This window comes from Arctopsyche grandis, chromosome 5 (assembly GCF_051622035.1).
Source record: "Arctopsyche grandis isolate Sample6627 chromosome 5, ASM5162203v2, whole genome shotgun sequence".
Taxonomy (NCBI): domain Eukaryota; kingdom Metazoa; phylum Arthropoda; class Insecta; order Trichoptera; family Hydropsychidae; genus Arctopsyche; species Arctopsyche grandis.
Genome location: NC_135359.1, coordinates 393670 through 417410, shown reverse-complemented (window position 1 = coordinate 417410; position 23741 = coordinate 393670). Strand labels below are relative to the sequence as shown.

The 23741-nt window shown below is 33.4% G+C and overlaps 1 protein-coding gene across 5 annotated transcripts; it reads left to right on the top strand.

The window, feature by feature from the left end:
• Positions 1-3755: 3755 nt before the first annotated feature.
• On the top strand, positions 3756-23530 carry LOC143912216 (longitudinals lacking protein, isoforms A/B/D/L-like). 5 transcript variants are annotated; one of them, XM_077431477.1, is made up of 6 exons: positions 3756-5984; positions 9923-10147; positions 10228-10621; positions 10704-10775; positions 22035-22361; positions 23328-23530. In XM_077431477.1, exons 1-5 carry the CDS (start codon positions 5802-5804, stop codon positions 22340-22342), a joined length of 1182 nt encoding a protein of 393 aa, XP_077287603.1. In that variant the 5' UTR covers positions 3756-5801; the 3' UTR covers positions 22343-22361; positions 23328-23530. The 5 variants fall into 5 exon arrangements, with proteins under 5 accessions (XP_077287603.1, XP_077287599.1, XP_077287602.1 ...); XM_077431473.1 differs by lacking the exons at positions 22035-22361; positions 23328-23530 and adding exons at positions 12475-12570; positions 12666-13976; XM_077431476.1 differs by lacking the exon at positions 23328-23530 and having other exon boundaries at positions 22035-22439.
• The last annotated feature ends 211 nt before the right edge of the window (positions 23531-23741 follow it).

Genomic DNA, 23741 nt, shown 5'->3' with positions numbered 1-23741 from the left:
TTCTGAATTTCTCGATGGAAATCCTTAACTGCTGAGTATTTTAGACTGGCTTGGCATTTAGGTTATGAGCATTACATTTTAACAACAATGAAGAAGATGGAACTAGTTTTGGAAAAATACGTTCATTAATAGACCACTTTTGTTTATTTTATATTGTTGCAAGATTTATTTATTTATTTAATTTATTATTTTAAAATAATAACAACAATAAAATGACCAGTGTGACCTGACAGGTTGCCCCAAAGCGTCACACCGGTCTATAAATAAGATATATTAGAGAGTCTAAAAACACCTTTACAAAACTCAAAATCCTCGGCGGTAGTTATCTAGGGTAGTGATCTATGGATTTTTTGGATTAGTTACAATTTTTATACCTGCTTTCTATTGAATTTCAAAATAATTCTAGTTGGAAATGTTGTCGAAATTTTCATCGTGGCGGGCTTTCAACAGAAAAGACGTCAGCACTCAAAGAGTTAAGAAAAATACGCAATTCCTATTGGTCAGCTAAAATGTTCCGACTAATGCCAGAGATTCATAAGAAACCAATAGGAATCAATGTAATTGAAGTTAACGAATCCCACAAGATTTGTGAACATTTCGTTAATCAACTACAAATTTACATAACTATCAATAAGGTCAGAGAAACGTCGATGCATCTAAAGATGCATGTATATATATGTATGTTTAATTTTTTTATAATTATTTAAAAAAAATGAATAACGATAACGAGCACCTCGATACAAACAGAAAAATAATAAAGAGTGGTGCGACCCTGAAGGAGGCTGTTGCGATTGATTTTTATTGCTGGTCGCGAGCTGGGGGGGTGAAGCCGCGCCTGCACATTTCCCCTCACCCCACGGACCGCCCACCTCCACCCCCAAAACCACCCTTTTCCATTCCCGACACCCCAAACCAGATATCATTCGGAAGAAAACACAGCTCAGTTATTCAACTCGGCGCATTTCGGCTGCGCAATCTTCTGGCCAATGTACAACGCGCACCAACGCAAACACACGCACACACATAAAATAATAATATTTTATATTAAATGTACCGCTATTTTTGGCGATGCCTTCTCGTGCGAATCGTACGAATTCGACGAAATGGGCACACCGACGCGAGCTTTGGCACTAGAGCTTGAATACTAATGCCTCAATGCGACTTTGACACACAAAAAGTAAACCGGATAACGAGAGAATGTCTCACAATACTCGAATTCCAATTTTACTAACTAAAAAACTAAACAAATCCAATCCTACTATCTCTAAATTTTTACTTGCAACCGATTTCTAATAAGAATCCAGCTCGATTTCCTCATTTGAACAATCAAGTTTTTTCGGATTTTCCATAGTTTTCCAAGCACTACTACCTGTGTAGGTACTCGTATATATTCCAAGCGACGAGATCGAGTATTGGATTCAACGTGTTTCTCATTTTAAGCGGAATCTCGCTTAGATTGAGTTTTTTTTATTTTAAATACGTTGCGAAAAACACAGCATTGCTGAATATTGATTTTACGTCGACACGCTTTTAATGTACAAGTACGTAAATGCGTATTTCAAAGCCGTTTTTTTTCACTTCATTAAAATCTTTATCGCGAAAAACGAATACTCAATTATCGAAAAAAGATAATTATTGTTTTCATACGTACTCGTATGCATATGTAAGCCTATTATTATAAGTATTTGTACAATATCTATGTATATACAAACGTGTATGTACATATGTATCATATTTAGGTATCTATGATTTGTTGAAATTAAACTATTCATCGGCGCTTATAATGTTAATATAATTTACTCTTTCGTAAGTCGCGATCCACTAATCAAATTTATATTAAAGCCTTTACGTGCTTTCGATTGATAGCATTTTTACAAGCCTGTCATATCAGCTTGCTTTTTAAGTATTCATTGGGATCAGGTTTTTCATTATGTGTAAGCAATCGCTTTTAAGTTGCACTGAAAACATCTGCTTGATCGTTTTTTCAAATGCGTAATCATTACAGATTATTAAACGATTTAAATTAACTTTTTTTTACCTATTTTATAAACATGCCATTTTTTACATAAAAAATTACTACGATAAATGTATTTATATACATTATTATTTACACATTTGAATGTGAAAAAATGGTCCGTAGATAATGAAACTGGTGTTTTACTACAGTTATTGAAAAGTAACTCGAATGAGATGCTTTTTTTTACTTTATATATATATGTATCATTTATTTGTATCAACGGATGAAGTTTTGTGATCATGAGAAATCTCGATCAGATCATGAGAATTCGTCCTTGCTCGAAATTTAATTTCAATTTCATTCCTCGAAACTTAAGTTAACTGAAAACTTTTGGTTAACTGTTTCGAGGTTTTTTATGTTTTTTTCCAAATCCGTTCGGGTTATTGAAGTAAAATTTCATATCTATAAATTTTAACTTGATATTAAGTAACAAATTATTTGGTGAAAATTCGTCAACCGAATGTGGCAGTTTACTTCTGATCGCATTTGTTTAACACGATTTGACATGCCTGATAATGACCAAATAGGACAATTAGTGTTCTTCATGAAAAACGTAGAAAAAAGGACGACCTCATGCACCGAGAGTTTTTTTCGGTCAGCATAGTTTTATTGTGGTCTACCAGAGTACTACATAGATTAGTGTATCTGCTATCGGAAGTAGTAATTTACTTATAAACTACAATGAAAACCTGTTTTTGCGTTTTTGAAGGGACTGATGAAAACATAATCAGATGGAAAACGTAGATGGGAGGTAAGCTAAATGTAGTAAAATAAAACGTTAATTCCGGGCATGTAAAAACTGGGTTTCACTGTACATATTTATTATATATTTAACAATTTCATTATTTCGTGTTGGCTTTTTAAATATTTTGTGTCTTTATGATATTATTTCATACTTTTAATCTTTATAGTGATATTAAGTAATACAAATAACAAACAATTTCCTGCGACCGGGAGTAAAGCTGTTTGTCTGCGAGCTTTCTTGTACTAGAGCTCAAACGTGTATCGAAAACGTTCCGATAACCCGCGTGTGTGTGTGCCGAATTTTATTTTCAATATTACTCATATTTATATCTCAAATAGATGAAGTCATGTTAGAGTTGTCATTTCTACGAGCTTTTTATTTAACTCCTAAGTTTGGCGTCCGACGAGTGTTTCTCCGAGTTAATATTTTACGAAAGTTTTTTTTTTCGGTATATTTCTGTAAAATCGGCAGAATAAGATAGAAGCAAGGCTTTTTTCTCATGTAATGCGGTGGAACGGTTTTTTTGCACCTTTTTTTCCGGCATTTTTATGCTTCAAACGAATATTCTATATAAATTAATTTGAATACAATTTTTTTTAATAAAAAACTTGAGAAGTGAGTTCTGGCATAATTAATATCTGTGAAAATATCATACTTTGAAAGTTGTCACATCGAAACATTGAATCGACGTTTCGAGGAGATTTTTACAAAATTGATATTCGTCTTTGCGAAACAAAAACGTCGACCGAATGAATATTGGAAATTGACGTTGCGCAACGAGTTGACACGATAAATAATTCGATCGAACAATGTTGAAGTTTAGTTGGCGAACGGAAAAAGCATTAAAACGACAGAAGACAAGTGGAGATGAGATTATAACATATTAGTTGTTTTACCCGGCTTCGCTCAGTATTTGTAATATAAACAGGTTAAACATGGTGAATCTGATAGTAAATATTCATTTGTTTTTTTTTATTAAATTTATTTGAATTGAAAAAAATATATATATCGAATCGTCGTCATAGAAACTTTGATTTGTTTTTGATGTTACCAACCAACATTGTATATACATACATAGTTACAAAGAGTCTTTCGAAATTATATATTAGACTCGGAGAAATGTTGTAATAATAGAAGTGGCTTTAGGCGTTATATTGTTGTCAAGTGACGATTGTCCATAGACAATCCTAAATAATTTTAGCATCAGTCGTATTTGATGTTTGGTGGTTGACGTATGTCCGATAAAAACTTCTCTGGGCAAGTGCATCGTTAAAAATTGCACGATGCATTCAAAAACACATAATAAACAACATGGGATACATTTTTATAAGTAAATTGACCATTTAATTAACATCGTATATGAAAGTTTTCATGAAAGCGTCGGCAATAGCATACGCATACTTGTACAATATTGCGCTGTTATAGAAACGGTATGCGCGTATTGAAACAATAAATGTATTCGAAAGGGCGCTTCTACTATTATAACATTTCTCTGATTAGATTAGCTGAACTCCCGTTCCCGTTGCGTTCTCGTTGGGTTCCCGTTCCTGTTTCAAGTGATGGTTCAAGTGAACTAACGTCTCTTCAACGCCGTGTCGTCATAAACCGACTGATAACGTGGTTACCAACGAACACATTTCCTTGACTATACAATGGCGTTTCAAAGTTTCGCGTCAACAAAATCGTAATTACGAATATTATTATTAAGAGGTTTTTTCATAGTAAGCTCGTCGGACATGCATACAACAAATTCTGAAAGTTCCATCGTAATCGGTCGAGTGGTTTAGGAACCTATACGAGACAGACGGACAAACAGATATTCAATTTGATATATACGAGTATATAGATTAGCGGCGGTTCGGTGATTACTAGTCAAATGTAAACCAGTCACAGGACAACCGGTCGCTCTAGATCGGTCACACGTGATCACCCGTCACACTAAAACTGGTCACGAGAAAATTGGTCACACCCTAAAACCGGTCACGAGAAAACTGGTCACACCATAAAATCGATCACGAGAAAACTGATTGACCGATTTTAGGGTGTGACCAGTTTTCTCGTGACCAGTTTTAGTGTGACGGGTGATCACGTGTGACCGATTGTCCTGTGACTAGTTCACATATTGAACGATAGTTGCAGCAGCTGTAATGTGTGTATATGTATGGGCGACCAATGGCTGTTTGTGTGTGTGTGTCGTCGTCTCGATCAGCTTGCTCTGGAACGGTGCGGGGTGGGGGAATTATACAAAAGAGTAACGGTTATGATCTCGTTTTTATTGATGAGTAGATGGCGCGCCGGGGAGTTTCTCGGCGCCTGTGCCCCTTTATGGAAGAGGCTGTGGATCGAGTAGGCTGTGGCTGGTCAGGAAGGGTAGACCAGCCACGCCAAGATCTTCTCGGTCGGAGTCTCGCCGTGTTCGAGGCTTGGGTCGAACACGTGGTCGAGTATAGTCGGTAGACATAGTCGGTGAGGCACGACTATGGAAGAAGCCATACTCCTCGGAGGGTTTCTATGATGCCAATGAGCGTTCGCCGTGATTGCTTGGGTGGATCACGGGGCCAGAGTTCGGGGCTTAGTTCAAGGCCGGCTCTTACGAGGGACGCTGCATCTTGGCGGTCCGCGCCGGGATCACCGGGCGCCGGACCCACGGGAGAATCTAGCACGACTGACAGATGATCAGAGTAAAAGAGAGAAAACAAAAGCCGAAGCCGTAAGAGGGCGACCAACGGCCATGAGGGTTTTTGGCTCGGACACATATGACTAGTAGTCCGTTTACCATTAGCGGCAAGTAGCGGTGGGGCATGGCAGTGAAATGAGTGTCGGTGGCGAAAAGGCGTTCGCGTTAGCGTGTGCGGGGCGAAGAGGGGGTGCGGGGAGGTTGCAGTCGGGTTTGGCTTCGGGCGCGCGTCGGACCCGAGCCGTGGATCGTTCGTTCGTTTGCTGTAGATTGTTGTCAAGCGAGCGTCGAGCGTCGAGCGTCGCAGGTCGCAGGTCGCAGGTCGCAGGTCGCAGGTCGCAGGTCGTAGTAGTGCAGTCGACATGGCCGGGCTCGAGGACGACCAGCAGTTCTGCCTGCGCTGGAACAACCACCAGTCGACGTTGATCTCGGTGTTCGACACGCTGCTGGAGAAGGGCATCCACGTGGACTGCACGCTCGCGGCCGAGGGGCGGACTCTCAACGCGCACAAAGTCGTGCTCTCCGCCTGCAGCCCCTACTTCGAGGTACACCACACCACTCTACCACACTTCACTTCTTCTCTTCCCCCTCCCGTTCCCCTCCTCTCCCCTCCCCCGCGCACCCGACTCCGCGCGTCCCCCGCCCGATCGGCCATTGCGCTCCAAACTTCAAAGCACACAAACAACCCACCCCCCCCACCCCACTCCTTCCCATCTTGTCCCCCGCGAGACGTCTAGCCCACCCTCCCCGCCCCGCTCGTCGTGCGCGTCCACAAGTCCATGTCCAAATCAAAGCCGAAGCCGAAGCCGATGCCGATGCGTTTTCCAAGTTTTCCTGTCGCACGATTTCCCCGCTAGGTGGCTCCGTTCGCAGCTTTCGCACTATTCACACGCTCACGCTCACGCTCACTTCGCGCTCCTCGCCACTTTTCATTTCGCCTTTTGTTTCACCTACGCGATCCTTTCATCGCCATCACTCGACTTCATCACCACCCCCCACCACTTCATCTGTCATCTCGTCCTTCATCCTCATCCACTTTAGAATTGTGCACTTGCGGCGACTGGCCCCTAGAATTTTCCCCGAAATGAATTTGACGCGATGCCCCATTTTTCAAAATGGAGGTTGTGATAATGCGGCCGCTGTCGCAGTTCGCGTTTCACGTTTCCCGACATTCCCCAATGCTGCCAACTGCCAACTGCCAAAAGCGGAAATATGCCCACCGACAACGAGCTTTCCTTCGTTTTCGATCAATTTTCATTCTTACACTCTAGCAGGATTGATGACACATCTTAGCGACATTTTGCGTCAAATTACGACGTCGACTATACGCATAACTGACATCGAATACAAAACGAAAATGGCCAGAGAAGCGTAAACACCTAAATGCTCGAAAAATATACATACACACAGCTAAACAAATGAATGTTTCCAGAATGGATGTATCTTCGAAAATATATATTCAAATCTTTCACAATGCGACATTTATACTCTACTGTCTTACAAATCTTTTAAAAAGCAGTCGACTCTGAAAACATACTCGACAACTGGAGGAGACGGTGCCAATTTATCAAATAAACATCATTTAACCTTATATATAATAAGGAATAAAGATAAACATAGTTTTTATACTAGAAATAAGGACGAACTAGTTGTAAGTAGAGTAAGAAAGAATAAAACGGCTGGGGGTGTTTTTCACAGGGGTGTGCTCATATATAATGCCCTCCCTGAGTGCATCAGGTCTGCTAAAAACATGGATGCATTCCTGCGAGGTGCGAAGAGACACCTCTGTGAGGGACAGTACATATAAGTTAATTATTTATTTATTTATTTAATAGTTTTGGACCATTGTGGCATTACAGAAAGAACCTAATGCGCCACAATGGCCTACATTTGAAAAAGATATAAAAACATGATATAAAAACAAGTAAACTGTAAATAAAGGAAAAAAGCAAAAGCAGAAAACATTGTAAAATAAAATAATAAAAAAGAAAAGTAACAAAAGGAAAATAATACATCATTCAGAGAGGAAAAAAAAAATAACAAAAGTGTAAAAACTAAAAATAAAATCCATAAATCCCATTCTTTGTTTACACTGAACAAAATTAAAATAGTATATAAAAATGTACAAAGGAGAAAGAAAAAGTAAAATAAAATATTTAATATTATATTTAACTCTAAAATTATAAATTTTAGAGTTAAATATAATAATTAAGATGTATTTTAAAATTAACTTGATAGCTAAAATATATATAAATAAATAAAACCCTTTGAAAGCCCACCACGCTTTTCTATTGAAAGCCTGCCACGCTAAAAATTTCGCCAACATTTCCAATTAGAATTATTTAGAAATCTAATATAAAGTCGCTATAAAAATTGTAACTAATCCAAACAAAGCCTAAATCACTACCCTAGTAACTCACTATCACTACATAACTAACCCTGAGAATTTCGAGTTTTGTAAAAGTGTGTTTAGACTCTCTAATATATCTCGCAACAATCCAATATATAATTTCAAAAGACTTTGTATGCATGTATGTAAGGTCTGCATGAAAGAATCGGTGACGTTAGATTTTAATAAAAAAAGAAAAATTTAAATAAAACACGACTTCAAATATGCTTAATATTAGATTAGCCATTATTAAGCAGTTATTACAAATACCGAGCTGAGCCAGGTAAAACCACTAGCATGAAATGAACAAAAGATGTCTATTAATGAATGTATTTTTCCAAAACTAGTTCCATCTTCTTTATTTTTATTAAAATGTGTAATACTCACAATCTAAATGCCGAGCCACAACTTAAAATACTCAACAGTGAGGAATTTCCATCGAAAAATTCTGCTATGATTATAAATTCAGAAATTCCAGTCTATATATATATGGAATTATTATTATTATCTTTATAAGAATTAAACCAGTCTTTATACATATTGATACAAGATTACACTATCCATGTTCAATGGATTTTTTTCAATGTTACCTAGAAAGACTTGCCAGGCAGTATTCTTGTTTATTTTTTACATACTCAAAAAACAACGCCTATCAACATATTTCAAGCTCATGAACTTGTTGGCAAAACGCCAATCGGCGTTGATCAGCATTCAAAGGGTTAAAACCATTCCTTTCTTTAGTTTTACTTTCCTTTATTCTGAACTGGTCTCATCACTAGAGGTGCTATCCATTGTTCGGCAAACCTTTAACAATGCATTTACAACCTTTGAACAATACACGGCCCCCTCTGGCTCCGGTGACTACTCATCACCAAATGAACTAAGTAATAGCAAGCTGATAGCCACTATCCAAAGCTAAAGCTAACTACCCATAGCCCTTTGTTTATATAATACATGCAATCTTATACATTTAAGTAGGGAGCAGCCATAACACTATGGAGATTGTCCATGAATGTTTACACAACGTAGATACCTTCGAAATAATATATTCAAATATCGTCAAATCTTAGGCAATTCGATATTTATACTCTGTTTCATAAACCTTTTAAAAAGCAGTCGACTCTAGAAACTGGTACTCCACAACTGGGAAAGGCCACTGTGTAGTTCTTATGATATGTACATATATTTATCAAATCAACATCATTTGATACAGTTTTTATGTATATATTTTTGTTTACTTTTAACGTTCCATAGAATTCTAGGAAAAACTTTGGTGTACCCGTAACTGAAAAAAGTTACAAAACAACGAACGTAGTTTTTTTTATCAGATAAGTAATTCATCCAAATTGTCACAATTCCGTGATTCATTTTGTGAGCGGTTTATATCGGTGAAACTTTTTAAATGTCAGTGGCTTTGAATATTTGATTTAATGGAAACAATCTACGATGCCCTTTCAATTTTTCGGTAGTTTTGTTGCCATTTTCGATAAACGATGACTCTTACTTTTTTACAGCTTACAAAGAATTCATTTTTCAAATTTTTGTTTAAGTTTTGATTGACAATTTAATTCTTCGTATACGACATATTTGAATAAATACATTTTCACATCATTTGACTACTTTTATTATTCAAACAAAATAGATTGATTGAGTTGTGATCTTCAAAATTGCTCCGACTTTTTTGTTAAATCTTCTCGCATACATAATTTGCATGAATTACGAATCGTATCCGCGTATTGTAAAATATAAATTTCCAAACTCAAAAGTTTTTTTTAACTTTAAATTTTACTCCATTTCACCGACTGCTCAGTAACAAACGTATATTTTTCTAAAACATTCACATACAACGATTTAAAATACAATGTTTTTCGTTATTGAAAGATAATAATATCTGTATGTGGTTTGATAATATTTTTGCAAGTGTCAACCTATGCATAAATTCGTCAAAAGTCGTTTTCATAGAAAAATGGTAAATATAAATATCGGCATTTGTGTGTATTTTTTATTCAATCGTAAATGTAACGAATCGCCATATTTAATTTATTCTACGACGACGTTGACTTTTATTCATGTTGCTTTTTTTACATTTTTCAGGCTGTTCTCAGTCAACAATACGACAAGCATCCGATAATCATTTTGAAGGATGTAAAGTTTGCTGAACTGCGTGCCATGATGGACTACATGTATCGAGGAGAGGTGAACATTTCACAAGACCAATTGGGTGCACTCCTGAAAGCGGCCGAGTCTCTGCAAATTAAAGGCTTGTCAGACAATAAACCCCCACCGACGACACCGCCCGCATCTTCGCCACCTCTCAAAGTACGTCTCGACAAATCTCCCACCTCTGCCGTGGATCGGTGAAACGAATGGGCTCTTGTATAATTTGTTTTGAATTGCAGGTACGCAGCACGAGAGGCAGTCCGGTCGAGGAAGAAGGCAGTCGAGACGGCTCGGTGAGTCCTTCCCGTAGAAAACGCAAAAGGCATCGCAGTTCACTGTCGCCCGTGACGGAATTACCCCGAGCGATAACCCCGCCTGCCACTCTCACAAACTGTTCAGACTCCCAACCCGACGACATACAAAAGAAAATCGAAGACGCTATTGACACTCCCGCTATTCTAACAAAGACTGAAAACAACATCGACAACAATGTCGAACCGAAAGCTGAATTCACATTCGACGGAAACGAAGACTCAGTCGAAGACCTGACGATGGACGAGGACGCCGATAGTGAAACGGAGCAGACGGGAGCCTGTTCTAGTCAACCAGTTCCCGACGGAGGAAATGTGCCAGGTCTGTTCTTTCACCCGTACTGTTTCACTGCACACATCGTTACATTGTATCGTTTAACACGCGTGTGTTTTGCCCGTTCCAGGTTTTACGTGGCAAGTTGACAGATCTCATGATGAAACGACGGCCGTCCCGGAGGGGCCCAGAGATACCCAAGGTAAGACACGATCTTCTCCCAATTCTCTATTTCATGCATATTGTCTCAATAGGAGATTACGAGTGTCAATCTTTACTCCCCTTCACCCTATTTTTTTATTTTATATACATACTTTTTATAAGGTCTCAGTACCTTACGAAGTATGAATATTTAAATTTAATATTTCTAGGCATTATTTTTATATACATATAAATACAAAAAACACACGCACACATACAAAATGACTTCACTCTAATATTCTATTTATGGTATATCCTAAAGGGCAATATGCAAGCTTTCTCAAATTATAGTACTGATTTTTTGTAGCTTACATTTCACTTTTTCCGTTATCAGACATTTTTTGCCTTGAGAAATCTGCTGTCTACACAAATCAGTACTATAAAATATATTTATACTAAATAATGTATTTATTGTACTATTGTAAGATTTATTTTTTTTTATCGTTATTCGTTACAAACCTCGTATTATTCTGCGTTTCGACTTTTCCAAAACTTATTATTAATATATATATTTATCTTGTGTGATAAGTGGTTAATGTGATCGAAAGGTAACATGGTAATGGTTTGAAAATGTAGCCATTTTGGCGAGGTATTTGAAGGTAGGTTTATTTTAATTTTTCTTCATCCAAATATTTCAATTTGCTTTTATATATTATATATATATATCATAACATATTTATCATAGTTTTTTCAGTTTTGATTACGTGCCCCAATAACGTACATCTATTTCAATAACATTTTTCAGTGTCTTTTTTTTTATTATTTATATATTTATTATTATTCTGAAACTTAGTTTTTTCTTCATTAATTGATTTCCTTTTATAATTATTAGATAAGAAAATATTTGATCGCATGCATGATTTGTAACAGTCGGTACGGTAGTGTGCATGTTGCGCTTTTATTTAGTTAACGTTCAAAGTAAAATTTTCATTTGTCATTCAATCATCAGATTTTAAAAGCTATTGTTTCGAAACGATTTAACTGATTATGGTAAATGTAATTTGGAAAATCACAATGCCAAATGCAAAATATTATATTAGTTTCAAATTGCAGTGTTGCATCTGGACTGTATCAAATTATCCATATAATGTAGGCTATCTCAAAAGTATTATACATACATACATACATAATAATTATCAATTTAATTGGAAGGAAGTTGCTTTGCTTATTTTCAACGCTTTTGCTAAATTTTATTACCAAAGGGTAAAACCACGTTTTCTGCAATTGTGGCGTTTAGGTGGTTCCAAACATAAAGGTAATTTAATCTAATTTTTAAACTAGTTTTAAATGTTGCAAGTTGGACATTTATAATTTGTATTTATCGTACTAACCCAAATGCTATTTTTTTTTATTTGTAACATCACATAATTCGTGAAGTGCAAAAAAGTTCCATCAGTTTGTAACGGGAATATGAGAAGAGTTTGTTATCAGGTAAACCGAAGCGGTTATGTACGGTCGTAATGAAATACCATAAATATACAACATATCTTCATCGTTTCAGCTTTTTCGTATCGCTTTTTTCTACCCGAACTTTACATATATAAGGTAATAACGAGTACTGTTGCCTTGGGAATCGTGCATCGTATTTAGACATTTTGACTTCGCGATCGGTTACGAATTATTATTGTGTATATGTATATTTTACGTTACTAATTTTACACAAATATTGATTATTTAGCTTATTGCAGCTTTTTTTACAGATAGTACATGCTTTAGCATGCGGGATAGTATCGATCGTACGGAGACAAACGAAGATGCTAGCGCCGAAGATTCGTCGTTTGGGTATTCGGGATTCGGTAGATATGATTTTATTAATCGACTTCAACACACAGTTTTCAAGACGTAATGTTCGTGTTTGATTTTTTTTTTTGTGTGTGTTTCTTGTTTTCAGTGACGAGAACTAGAAAAGGGATGGCGATGAGTAAAATCGAGTGCACTTTGGAAAGGTCTACCAGAAGTAATAAGATACTTTCGAAACACAATGCCGATTCCGACGAAAGACTGACATTGGATTCTGAACTGAATGCGATGAAATCGAATAAGTCGTTGCCTTGCGCTCAATACGCATCCGCCAAAGGGTTCACGTGTCCGAATTGCCAACGCACGTACAATGCGAGGAAAAATCTAGTGCGACATATAAACTTGGAGTGTGGCAGGGAACCTCAATACAAATGTCCGCACTGTCCTCACGGCAATCATCGCCGGAATGAGCTCAAACGCCACATGGAGAAGAAACACGTCTCGCAAATGTTTCCCTAACAAACACTCTATATTATACATATATATGTCTGTCTACTGATCCAAGGACCAATTATTTTATATACAATATACAATATACATATATATATATATCGATAGATGTTATTGAATTGAAGACCAGTTGCCTTATTTGGTCGAATCTTTATTATACTTAGGAAGTTGTGGCCTTTGTAATGAAACCGTTGCAGTATTTTTGCTGACAATGATCATTCTTAACTTACTTATTTTTTTATTGAAACCTTAGCATATTAGGTTAGAATAGTTTTGATATATGAAAACTTTTAACGACCGGATTTAAACTAAGCTTGCTCCAAATTACATTAACCCATACACCACAATTACACATTTTAATAATAATAATATTAATTTTAGTGTCATAGAAGTACAGTGATGCCCATGTTTACGCATGTCACTTTATATTTACCAATCTGACGAAATAAATTAAAACTCACCTATTTTTTGTGATGTGTATGTATAATACATATATTGTAATGATTTTGCTAGTCTGCCATTATACTATTTATTATATTGTTATTGTATATTTCCATTTTTATTACTCCCGTTTTGTATGGTAAATATGGGGATTGCTGAATGTATTCGTACTTTAATGTAAGTTTAAACATGAATATGAAAGTCTTCCTTCTATTATGTGAAATTAAATTTGAAGTTTGACTATTCAAATCTTGCCTTATTCGAGATTGTGATTTTTAAATGAATTACTTACTAAACAAACACGCACATATCACTTTAGCATTTGCACATGTGCCATTACGTGATATTTATATACTATACATATATATATTTTTGTATACATATTTATAACGTAGATCAACAATATATAAATGATGAATCTATAGTACCCAATGCGTTTTTATTGTTTCCCATTCAATGTATTCTATATGTGGTAAGTATTCGATATTTTTGTGAGATTTGCATAATATACTTATATAAAAAAAAAAAACCAAAAGAATATGATTTGTTCTCAAATTTCAATAGAGTACTGATTTTCAGATGAATAATATCGGAAAGAACGTCACGCAGTGGTTTTGCAATTTTTTTGCAACAATTTGAAATTATACTTGGCACTTTTTCTCTAGATGTTGACAGATTAGGAGCGATACTCGAATTCGTCTTAGAAGAAAATAAAGTAATATTATTACATTATATTATTATTTTTAATTAATTAATTTTTTAACTTTCGATGATAGAACGTAACAATACAAAGTTAACAAAGACAATATTTGCATGTGTGCATGATGTAAATGTAAGAGGAACAACAAGCATTTTTTTTTGTTTTAATTTTGTGTAGTGAATAATGTTTTTTCAGTAGAATTTTAGTTGCGATGTTTTTTTTTTTTATTATTATTTTTATGTTTATGTATTTGATTTTTCTCTCTTTATTTGCTGTTTTTATGTATGTTTGTTGCAAATAAAATTTCAGAATCAGTTTTTTAGTGTTATGGCTTTTTTATTTTCAAAATGTATGCACGGCACGGATGCATACATATTTAGAAACGTAGATATGTATGCATGCGTGCGTGTTGGCCTTTAAAAAAATTCCACACATGTTTAATATTAGCGAATCTTTTGATTGAATTTTTGTGTCGCAGGTGAGCGGGCGTCGGCAGGTGAGGAGGTGACGGTGACGGCACCAACCGATATATCGCCGCTGCCAAATATTCCCCCTGTACTTTTTCCCGACGCCGATGAAATTTCGACCACTAAAATAAAGTTGCTCCAGGGCACCCTGTCCCAAAATAATAACGTAATAACGAAGGAGGAGCCGGATTTCGATTCATTCCAAAAGTGCGAATTAGAGTCGGACGCAGACTTGGACGATTACGACGATATCGTGCTGCCGGACGAATCCGAGGTGTTCGGAGAAGGGTCTTTCTCGGCCGACGGTATCAAGTTGGAAAGTCACATAGTGAAGCGAGAACACAATCCACAGTTCGAGTGCCGCCACTGTGGTAAACGTTACCGTTGGAAGTCCACGTTGAGACGTCACGAGAGCGTCGAGTGTGGTGGAAAGGCTCCGTCGCACGCCTGTCCTTATTGCGCTTACCGTGCCAAACAGAGAGGCAATCTCGGCGTGCACATCCGCAAGCACCACCACACCGAGTGGAGTCTCTACTCCAACTCTAAATTAAGAAAACCTAAAAAAGAAAATCAGTCTGTTAAATATTAATATTAATATATTTTTAACTAAATCGCAATAAATTTTACCTTTATATTGTTTAAATTTGCCAAAGTGTTTTTGAACCAAATCTGTACAAGGGATCCTTATTTATTTTTCAAAATATATATTCATATATATATACATACATACATATGTGTATACACCTTTATTACGCGAATAGTATATGAATGTATGCGATGATTTACATATATAAATTAATTTTTATTATTTATATACATATATATATATATATATATATATATATCTATATAACATTCCTTTTTAATTATTAATGTGTAATAATTAATAGAAGTTTCATTGTTTTCAAACATTAGTGATATTAAAACCTGGGGCTGACCGATATTTTTCCAGTTGTTTCATGTTTTTTTTTTTTTTAGTTTTTTTTTTGTTTTGTTTTGTAATCTCTATTAGTATAGAAAATTTAAGACTGAAAACATGGTATTTCTTACAAACATTGATTTTTTTCAATCACGGTATATCACTTCAGTTGGAATTTGTTTTTGATTTATTTTTCTTGTATAAATACAGAGTAAATACATATATATTGGCAGTGTGCAGAGAACGGGAAGCTCTGCTGTCTTGACAACTAGTTCAATGTTTAACGTTAATCATTTTTTTTTTGTTAACAAATTAACTTTATTCCAAATAATATAAAAAAAAATACAACAAATTTACCTATTAATATATTATATGAAAATATTAGTTTAATAACGATTTGATTTAGTCTGTATGGTATACATACATACATACACACACGCACCTTTATAAGGTTTTTCGCTCTTGGTTTTATAAACGGTGATGCTATATTCTTTGTTTCGCCAATTGTGATCTCTGGTACGGCAGTAGAAAAATATTTTTGTTATTTTTTTTTTGTTTTTTAATTAAATTATATATTAATACTGAATGTTAATTATACTAAAAATTAAATAAAAATAAAGTAATTAGTATGCATATGTAAATAAGTCAGTTCTCAATCATAATAATACCAATGATTATAAATCCAAAGGTGAACTTTTCTCTGCGAATATCAGAAAAAAATGAATCACAGATTATAGTGGTACCATTATCTTTTTATTATATACATATAAATTTATAGATTATATGCACTGTTTTTCATAATATTTTTTTTTGTATTTTGTTAAAGTTATGTGTTTATTTTTTAATTTATATTGAAAAGAAAGTCTAGTATTTTATGATTTTTGTTTTTGGGTTTACTGGTGTCGTAAAACAATATATTATTGAATTTTTTTTTACTTCTGATGTTTTTCTTTTTCAACATAATCAATTCCATTGTAATGATAATTTTAATTAAGCTTACTTCAAAATGGATGAAAATAGTTTTATTCCTTTAGCTATTAGACGTTTGCTTTTTAAAAGTTTGTTTCTATATATTATATATACGTTTAAAAATTCTTTAAATTTTTTAAAGATTTGACCAATTCCATTTCTCTCGAGAAAGTCATGTTTTATATTACATTAAATTATATATTTTTATTATTAAATTATAACATTTTTTACAATTTGTCGATTTGTCGACAACCTTTTGTTATTCTTTGTAAAAGAAAATACGCGAGTATGTATCATAATTGTTTATTTTTATTTTGTTTATTGTTACTATTTTAGTATTATAAATTTAAAAATGCATTAATAATTCAGTTACTATATTATTATTATTATTATTATTCACTATCTTGTTGATGCAAACATTAGTTTAAATACATTCCTTTGGTTTTTTTTCGATGTGTTTTTTTTTTTATATATATATATATTTTATTATTATTTATTTTTTTTAGTTAAATATTTTACAAAGACAGATAGGCCAATATTAAATACACACAATGTGGTAAGTCATCATCGATATTCTTATTTTTAGTCACATAAAGTACAAATTTCCAAGATTTTGTTTTTTTTTCTCTTCTTTTTTTTTTTGATAAATTTGGAGTTTTTCTTTTACTGTACTAACTTGCATGACTTTTCAGGTTCGAGCAAAATTTGATCGTAGAACTGAAGTGCAGTGTGCGTACGGGTGGGTAAGATGATTTTATCCGACGATCAAAAAAAATGCATTGATGGACTATCTGCTTCAAGTGTGTGTACATGATGTGTTTTGTGCTTTAGATTTTTTATATATTACATATATATTTATTCACCATAGCCTCATTTTTTGTAATCTAACAGTTTTTATTTGTACGGTGACATAGTAATAAATGTTATTTTTTTAATTTCATTTTGTTTTTATTTATTTATGCCTTGAGTTTTTTTTTTTTCTTAGACAGCCAGGTAGATCGCTTTTGTTTCACTATGTGTATTTTATATCATTATATGTGAAAGCTCTATCACAACACTGTCGTTTTAATAATTGCATGCTAATTATCACTTTTTTTTCAATGTTTTGCACTTAACGCTTTACTATATTTGTCGCTAATTTTTTTCATGTTTATGTCACACAAACACAGACACAGACAATCACACAAACAAACATATCACATTTGTAAATATTTCGCAATTTAACCAGCAGTTACGAGCTAATTTTGTCAATAGTAATTTTTAATCTTTCAATATCGGTTTTACGGAATACATCAAACTGATAATTTTTGGAAAAATTTGATTTCTTAAAAATGAAATTCTCTCGATAATGGTTTTGTATATACAAAATAAAATACAATATTTACAGATTGAATGAAAAAAAAAAAAACTTTCACACGTGACATGATAATTTGTTTATACACGCTTTGAACGTTCTTTGGTTATTATTTTTTCATGTGGTACAAATGTTGGTTTTTATTTACTCACCACCTGTATATATATATATATTCATATAATTGTATTTACACTCATATTTATTTCTTTGTTGGCACACTTTAGACCGTAAGACACATTGTTATTACGTGGTCGTCGTCGTTGTTTAATTTAGTGTACATTATTTTAGTTTTATCTTATTATTGTTTTAATTTGTTTTCAGTTGATGATGTAAGCTTCACGCGAATCGGAGGTTTGTCGTGGGAACAATGGTCGGCGAGGCTGGCTTTGCCTATGGCGGGTTCGTTGCGTGAGAGCAATTCGCCCACGCTGTCCGGGAACGGGTTCGCGTGTCCCGACTGCGGAAGAGTCTACAAACTAAAGTCGTCGTTGCGTAACCACCAGAAGTGGGAGTGCGGCAAGGAGCCGCAGTTTCAGTGTCCGCACTGCGTATACAGGGCGAAACAGAAAATGCACATCGCCCGGCACATGGAACGCATGCACCGGGAGAAAGTGTACGCCAAGCAGGAAACAGCCCTGCGCTCCGACAATTTAGACGCTTGCACTTAGGAACGCCGACACTCGGCCGCCGCCGTGCATATTTTTACTTTATTTTTATCATTATATCATATACAAACATATATATATATATATATATATATATATATATATATATATATATATATATATATATATATATATATATATATATATGTATATATATATATATTTACATAAACATACTATATTATTGAAAAAGGAAATCATCGACGGTGATACTTACATCGATGTGAACAAACTAAATTTTTATATAAGTTTATTATTTTTATAATAGTATGTACTACTACACAAGCGCATACTCATTTTTGACACAAAAAACTCACAGGTGCTAAGCTATATGTCCAGTTGGTTTGCATTTATTACTTTTATTTTTTTTTATCTATAATACATATTATAAATTCATAGAATTTCCATGTGTTAATTAAGTTGGAGACTTTTTTATTGCTTTCACAGTCCAAGAATTTTTTCTTCATTCGTCATTTGTTGATTCAAATCAAAATCCAATTTTATGTTTTAATTTTATACCATTTTTTTATGCTAATTCAGAGATCGATCCATTAAAATGTTATGTATTTCATTCTCAAGTTTCGATTTGTAATAACGAATTTGCACAAAATGCTCAAGACTCAATTTGAATTTGGAATTTAGATCAGTCTTACGATTTGTTTTGGCTCGATTTTTACTTTATTTTTTATATAGAAGCAAATCTTGGATGTGAAAGGGCTAAGTAAGGTTTAAGTTTTGTTGTTTTTATTTATTTTTAAAAGAAACATGACCACAGTTTTGTTTTATTCGATTTGTAGATCGAATCTGTCTTTTTGACGTACACTATTCAACTGATCCCAGCGACGTTCGAATGTCTTCAGTGATTGACATAATTTAAAATAATATTATTAAATGAAAAAAAAAATGATGCATTTAAGCCATTGCTATCGGGATAATTATTGTTTGTTGATCACTCTGTAATATATATATATATATATATTTTTTTTTTTTATTAAGCATACAAAATAGCTATTTCCGAGCATTATTATTATTTATCCATCACCAGTGTTTTATTTTGTACGTAGAAGATTAAGGGTTAATACATAGTTTTTTTTTAGTTTGTTTTATTAGTCATAGATTATTATTCAGATTTGTGTTATTATATGTAATTGCATACACCAGGATCTTTCTCTTGTTTTGAAAATTAATTGGCAATAATTTATTATTTAGAAACAGATTCTGTGTGATAGTGAATCGCTCGACAGCTGTGACTTTGATATTCCTATTTGACAGTGCCTTTCCATTTACGTATAATATATTGTAGAATACTATTGTATGCGGTTAGTTGCATTGACGGTGTAATTAGAGTTATGTATGTATTTAGTGAAGTTTAAGTTTAGTGAAATTAGGGCTCATGATAATTTTACATGCGTCGTGAAAATTTACTATAACCTCAACACGAATATGGCTATTCGAATATATGAAAATTAAATACTGAGTATTTTTCATACACCTCACTATATATTTTTTTTATTATAAAATATTTTTAAATGTCGATATATTTAGTTTGTCGTTTACATAAACATATATATATATATATACATAGTATACATTTACAGGAAAAGTATATTTGATTAAGGCGAAATGAAAATCGTTGTGATTCTGTTGCGGAAGTCAAATTTAAGACGTGTACGATGGAATTGTACCGTCGAGCTCATTGCGTCGATCTTTATTTATTAATATGTATATATATATATATGTATATATAAATATATATATATATGTATGTATTATTATTTCTATGAGATCCTAATTTTGCCATATTTGCATGTTCCATTATGTCACGGTATAATACTCAATATTTTTTTAATTAATTAGTTTTATTAAGCTTATTATGGAATGTCTCATTGTTACTATTAGTGATTGTAATTGTAGGTTGTAATAAAAGTGCATTTATTGATAGGTTTTTTTCCTCTTTAGAGACACAAAACATTCCACTGTGTTGGAGTTTGGGTATGGTCTCAAGCCATTTATATTTAATTGATATTTTGTGCATTTTATATATATATTATTATTATTTTTATACATACATTTGCTTTTTACGTAAATAATGCTGCTTTTTTTTTTGATACTTTTGCATTTATATGAATAGTTTTTATTTAAATTTATATAATGATAATAATAATAATAATAAGCTTTTTTGAGGGAAAAGGATTTTTTATCGCAAATAGATTATAATTTTAAACTATTTTGCTACCAGAGACAGGGTTTGCACAAGTACATATCTCAATCCAAATCCCATTACGCAATTGTGATTAAACAAATCAATCTATCGTCAATTTCAGTCATTAACTCGTGTGATCTTTACAAATCAATTAGTTTATTAGCATTTTTTTTGTTGACCAGACAATTAATTAACACACAGTAGTTAATTTTTTTATATTAGTTAGGTGAATTTATTGATCATACGATCGATGTAAATTTTTCTTTTTTTTTTGTTGTATGTTACTCTTTCGAACCTTTGTATATATGTATGTGTATGTATGCATATGCATATTTCTTTCGTTTTGTTTAATTTTTACTATTCGAGGTCAACGTCTCGGTATCGAACGAGTTACATTTAGGAGCCTTTATGAACAATCATTTCCTTTTTATTTTTATATGTATGTATTATTATATATGGACGAGTGAATTTGGAGGTCTTCGTATATACTCCGTAAATGTCTGAATGTATCACGTCAATTTTTTTTGTTTTTTTTTTTTATTTCTTGTTTTATTTGCCGCATTTTACTTTTGGTATGTTACTTTTTATTTTAATAAAAAAAAAAACTTTTTACAGTATATGTTATACATTTTTATTTATTATACAACATTCAACACACATTGTATACAATTTCCTTAACAAAAACCATTTAATTTTTACACTTATACCGAGTTGACACGATTACGAGTCTGCTAATTTGGTCATTCGTAATGTCCAAACTCGATCCAAGTACACTTGTATCGTGTCAACTCGGTATTATTCTCCACAGACAGATTCATGCAAAATTTAATTTTTTGTAATAAGAACGTTACACATCCATCCTTTCCTTTAATATTTCGATGATGAATCTATAAATCAAAATTCCTTATTTGAAGAATCAATTTCTTCACGAATATGGAACGAGCGCTAAATATATAAATAATAGCAACTGTAAGACGTGTGTGGTTATGTTTGCAATGTACAAAGCGTGGAGGCGTCTTTCTACATAAGTTTATTTCTAGGTGTGAGGTCTTATCCACTGTGATCCTGTTCTTTCTGAATCGAGGCTGAACGAACGTCCTCCCGGAGACAATGTTTATTTTTATCAAAGTGTTTTCATTGTTCAAAATATGCAATGATTGTAATATGAAATAAAAGTGAATTTTTTCAAAGTGTTTTCAATTAATTTATTAATTAAATTAGTACTAAATTAACATTGAATTGAGTTATGTACCTTGTAAGGTTTATGTATGTTTTGTTTTGTTTTGTTACAGCTGCAGGTGGTGCGTCCAACGTAGTGATACTAACTAGAATTAACATTTTACCTAATTCAAAAGCACCGCTGTCTCCGTTAAACACGCAGGCGACCAGCGACATCCGAAGACCGTTTGGCTGCCCAAACTGCAGCACCAGCTACTCGTCGGTGGCTTCGCTCGAGGATCACATCAAGTCGTGCATCAACAAGAAACAGCAGCGCCAGTATAGCAGACCGTTTTTGTGCATCCATTGTCAGGCTAGATTTTCTCACCAGAAATTTTTAAATAGACATATACGCGAAAAGTGTATGAAGAAGAAAAAGTAACGTTCTAACTCTTCTTAGGGTCCGTACGCACCAAACCAACGACGATTTTGGGCCAACTTTTAAAACCAGTAGCGTACAAAATATCGAAATAAAAATTAAATTAAAAAATTGAAATTAAATATCAAAATTTAGCTAAAGAGCGAGATGGAGCTAAAATTAGATCATCGTTGATGTTTTGAATTACGACGATACGCATTACAACCAGAGAAATATTATAATTTCTCTGATTACGAGCGAAAAAAACCTTGTTGTTATTTCTTATTAAAAGTCGTCACGATATACTACTGTGTTTCCGCCGTCGATGAAACATTAACAAAAAAAATGTCGGTGATTTGTCAAAGGGTTTTTTTTTCTTTCGTCGAAATAAAATTAATAATCACACATTATCCGATAAATTTTCCCTCTGAGATGGATTTAATTATTTGATTTATTTCGACGAGAGAAACAATTGAAGACATTATCCGATAAATTTTACCTCTGAAATGATTTAATTAATTGATTTATTTCGACGAGAGAAACAATTGAAGACTAAAAAAATTTCTATTGATCTACCGACAACGCACCAGATTGCGACCATCGCTCGGTCACCCATACTAATACATGAGATATTATCAGTAACTGCGCATTACGGGGAAGTAAAAATAATAATTCTTTGATTTTTTTTTCGATCTTAGTGCGTATCTTCGTAAGTCAAAACATCTTCGACAAACAAAAGTCGAGGATTACCTGTATGTGATTGTTGATGATCTAATTTTAAGTCAATCTCGAAAATTTATTTAAATTGGGCACGTTCTGTTTTAACTTTCAATATTTTATTTTAATTTTATTTTGATATTTGAATTTAATTTTAATATAATAATAACAGTTTTAATTTCAATTTTTAAATTTAATTTTTATTTCGATATTTTGTACGCTACTGGTTTTATCCTGCTAGTTAAAACGTTGGCCCAAAATCGTCGTTGGTTTGGTCCGTACGCAGCATTAGGGAATTGGAAATTTAAAAATGTTTTATAATCTTTTTTTTTCGTGCACGTATAATATATTTTAGTGTGACTTTTCAAAATGTTTACTATTTTGCATAATTATGTGATGAGAATTATTTTTGTGATTTTTTACACATGTACCATTCCTTTCGCATCAGTTTGATTATAAAAGAGTTTTATAATATAATAAATTTTATCAACATTGATTCCCCTTTAATTTTTTGATTTTCTCTTTTATTCTCTACCGAGCAAGAATAAACCAGGTAATAGTTCATTTGTGGGAGTTTATTATAAAATAGTGTTGTACCCGATGACATATCATCGCATGGGCGTTGGCATATTAAGTTATTAGATAAAAAAAATTAAAAGAAGTGTGTCGTCGGGTCATGTGCTCGATCCCGACGAGGTCGAATTTT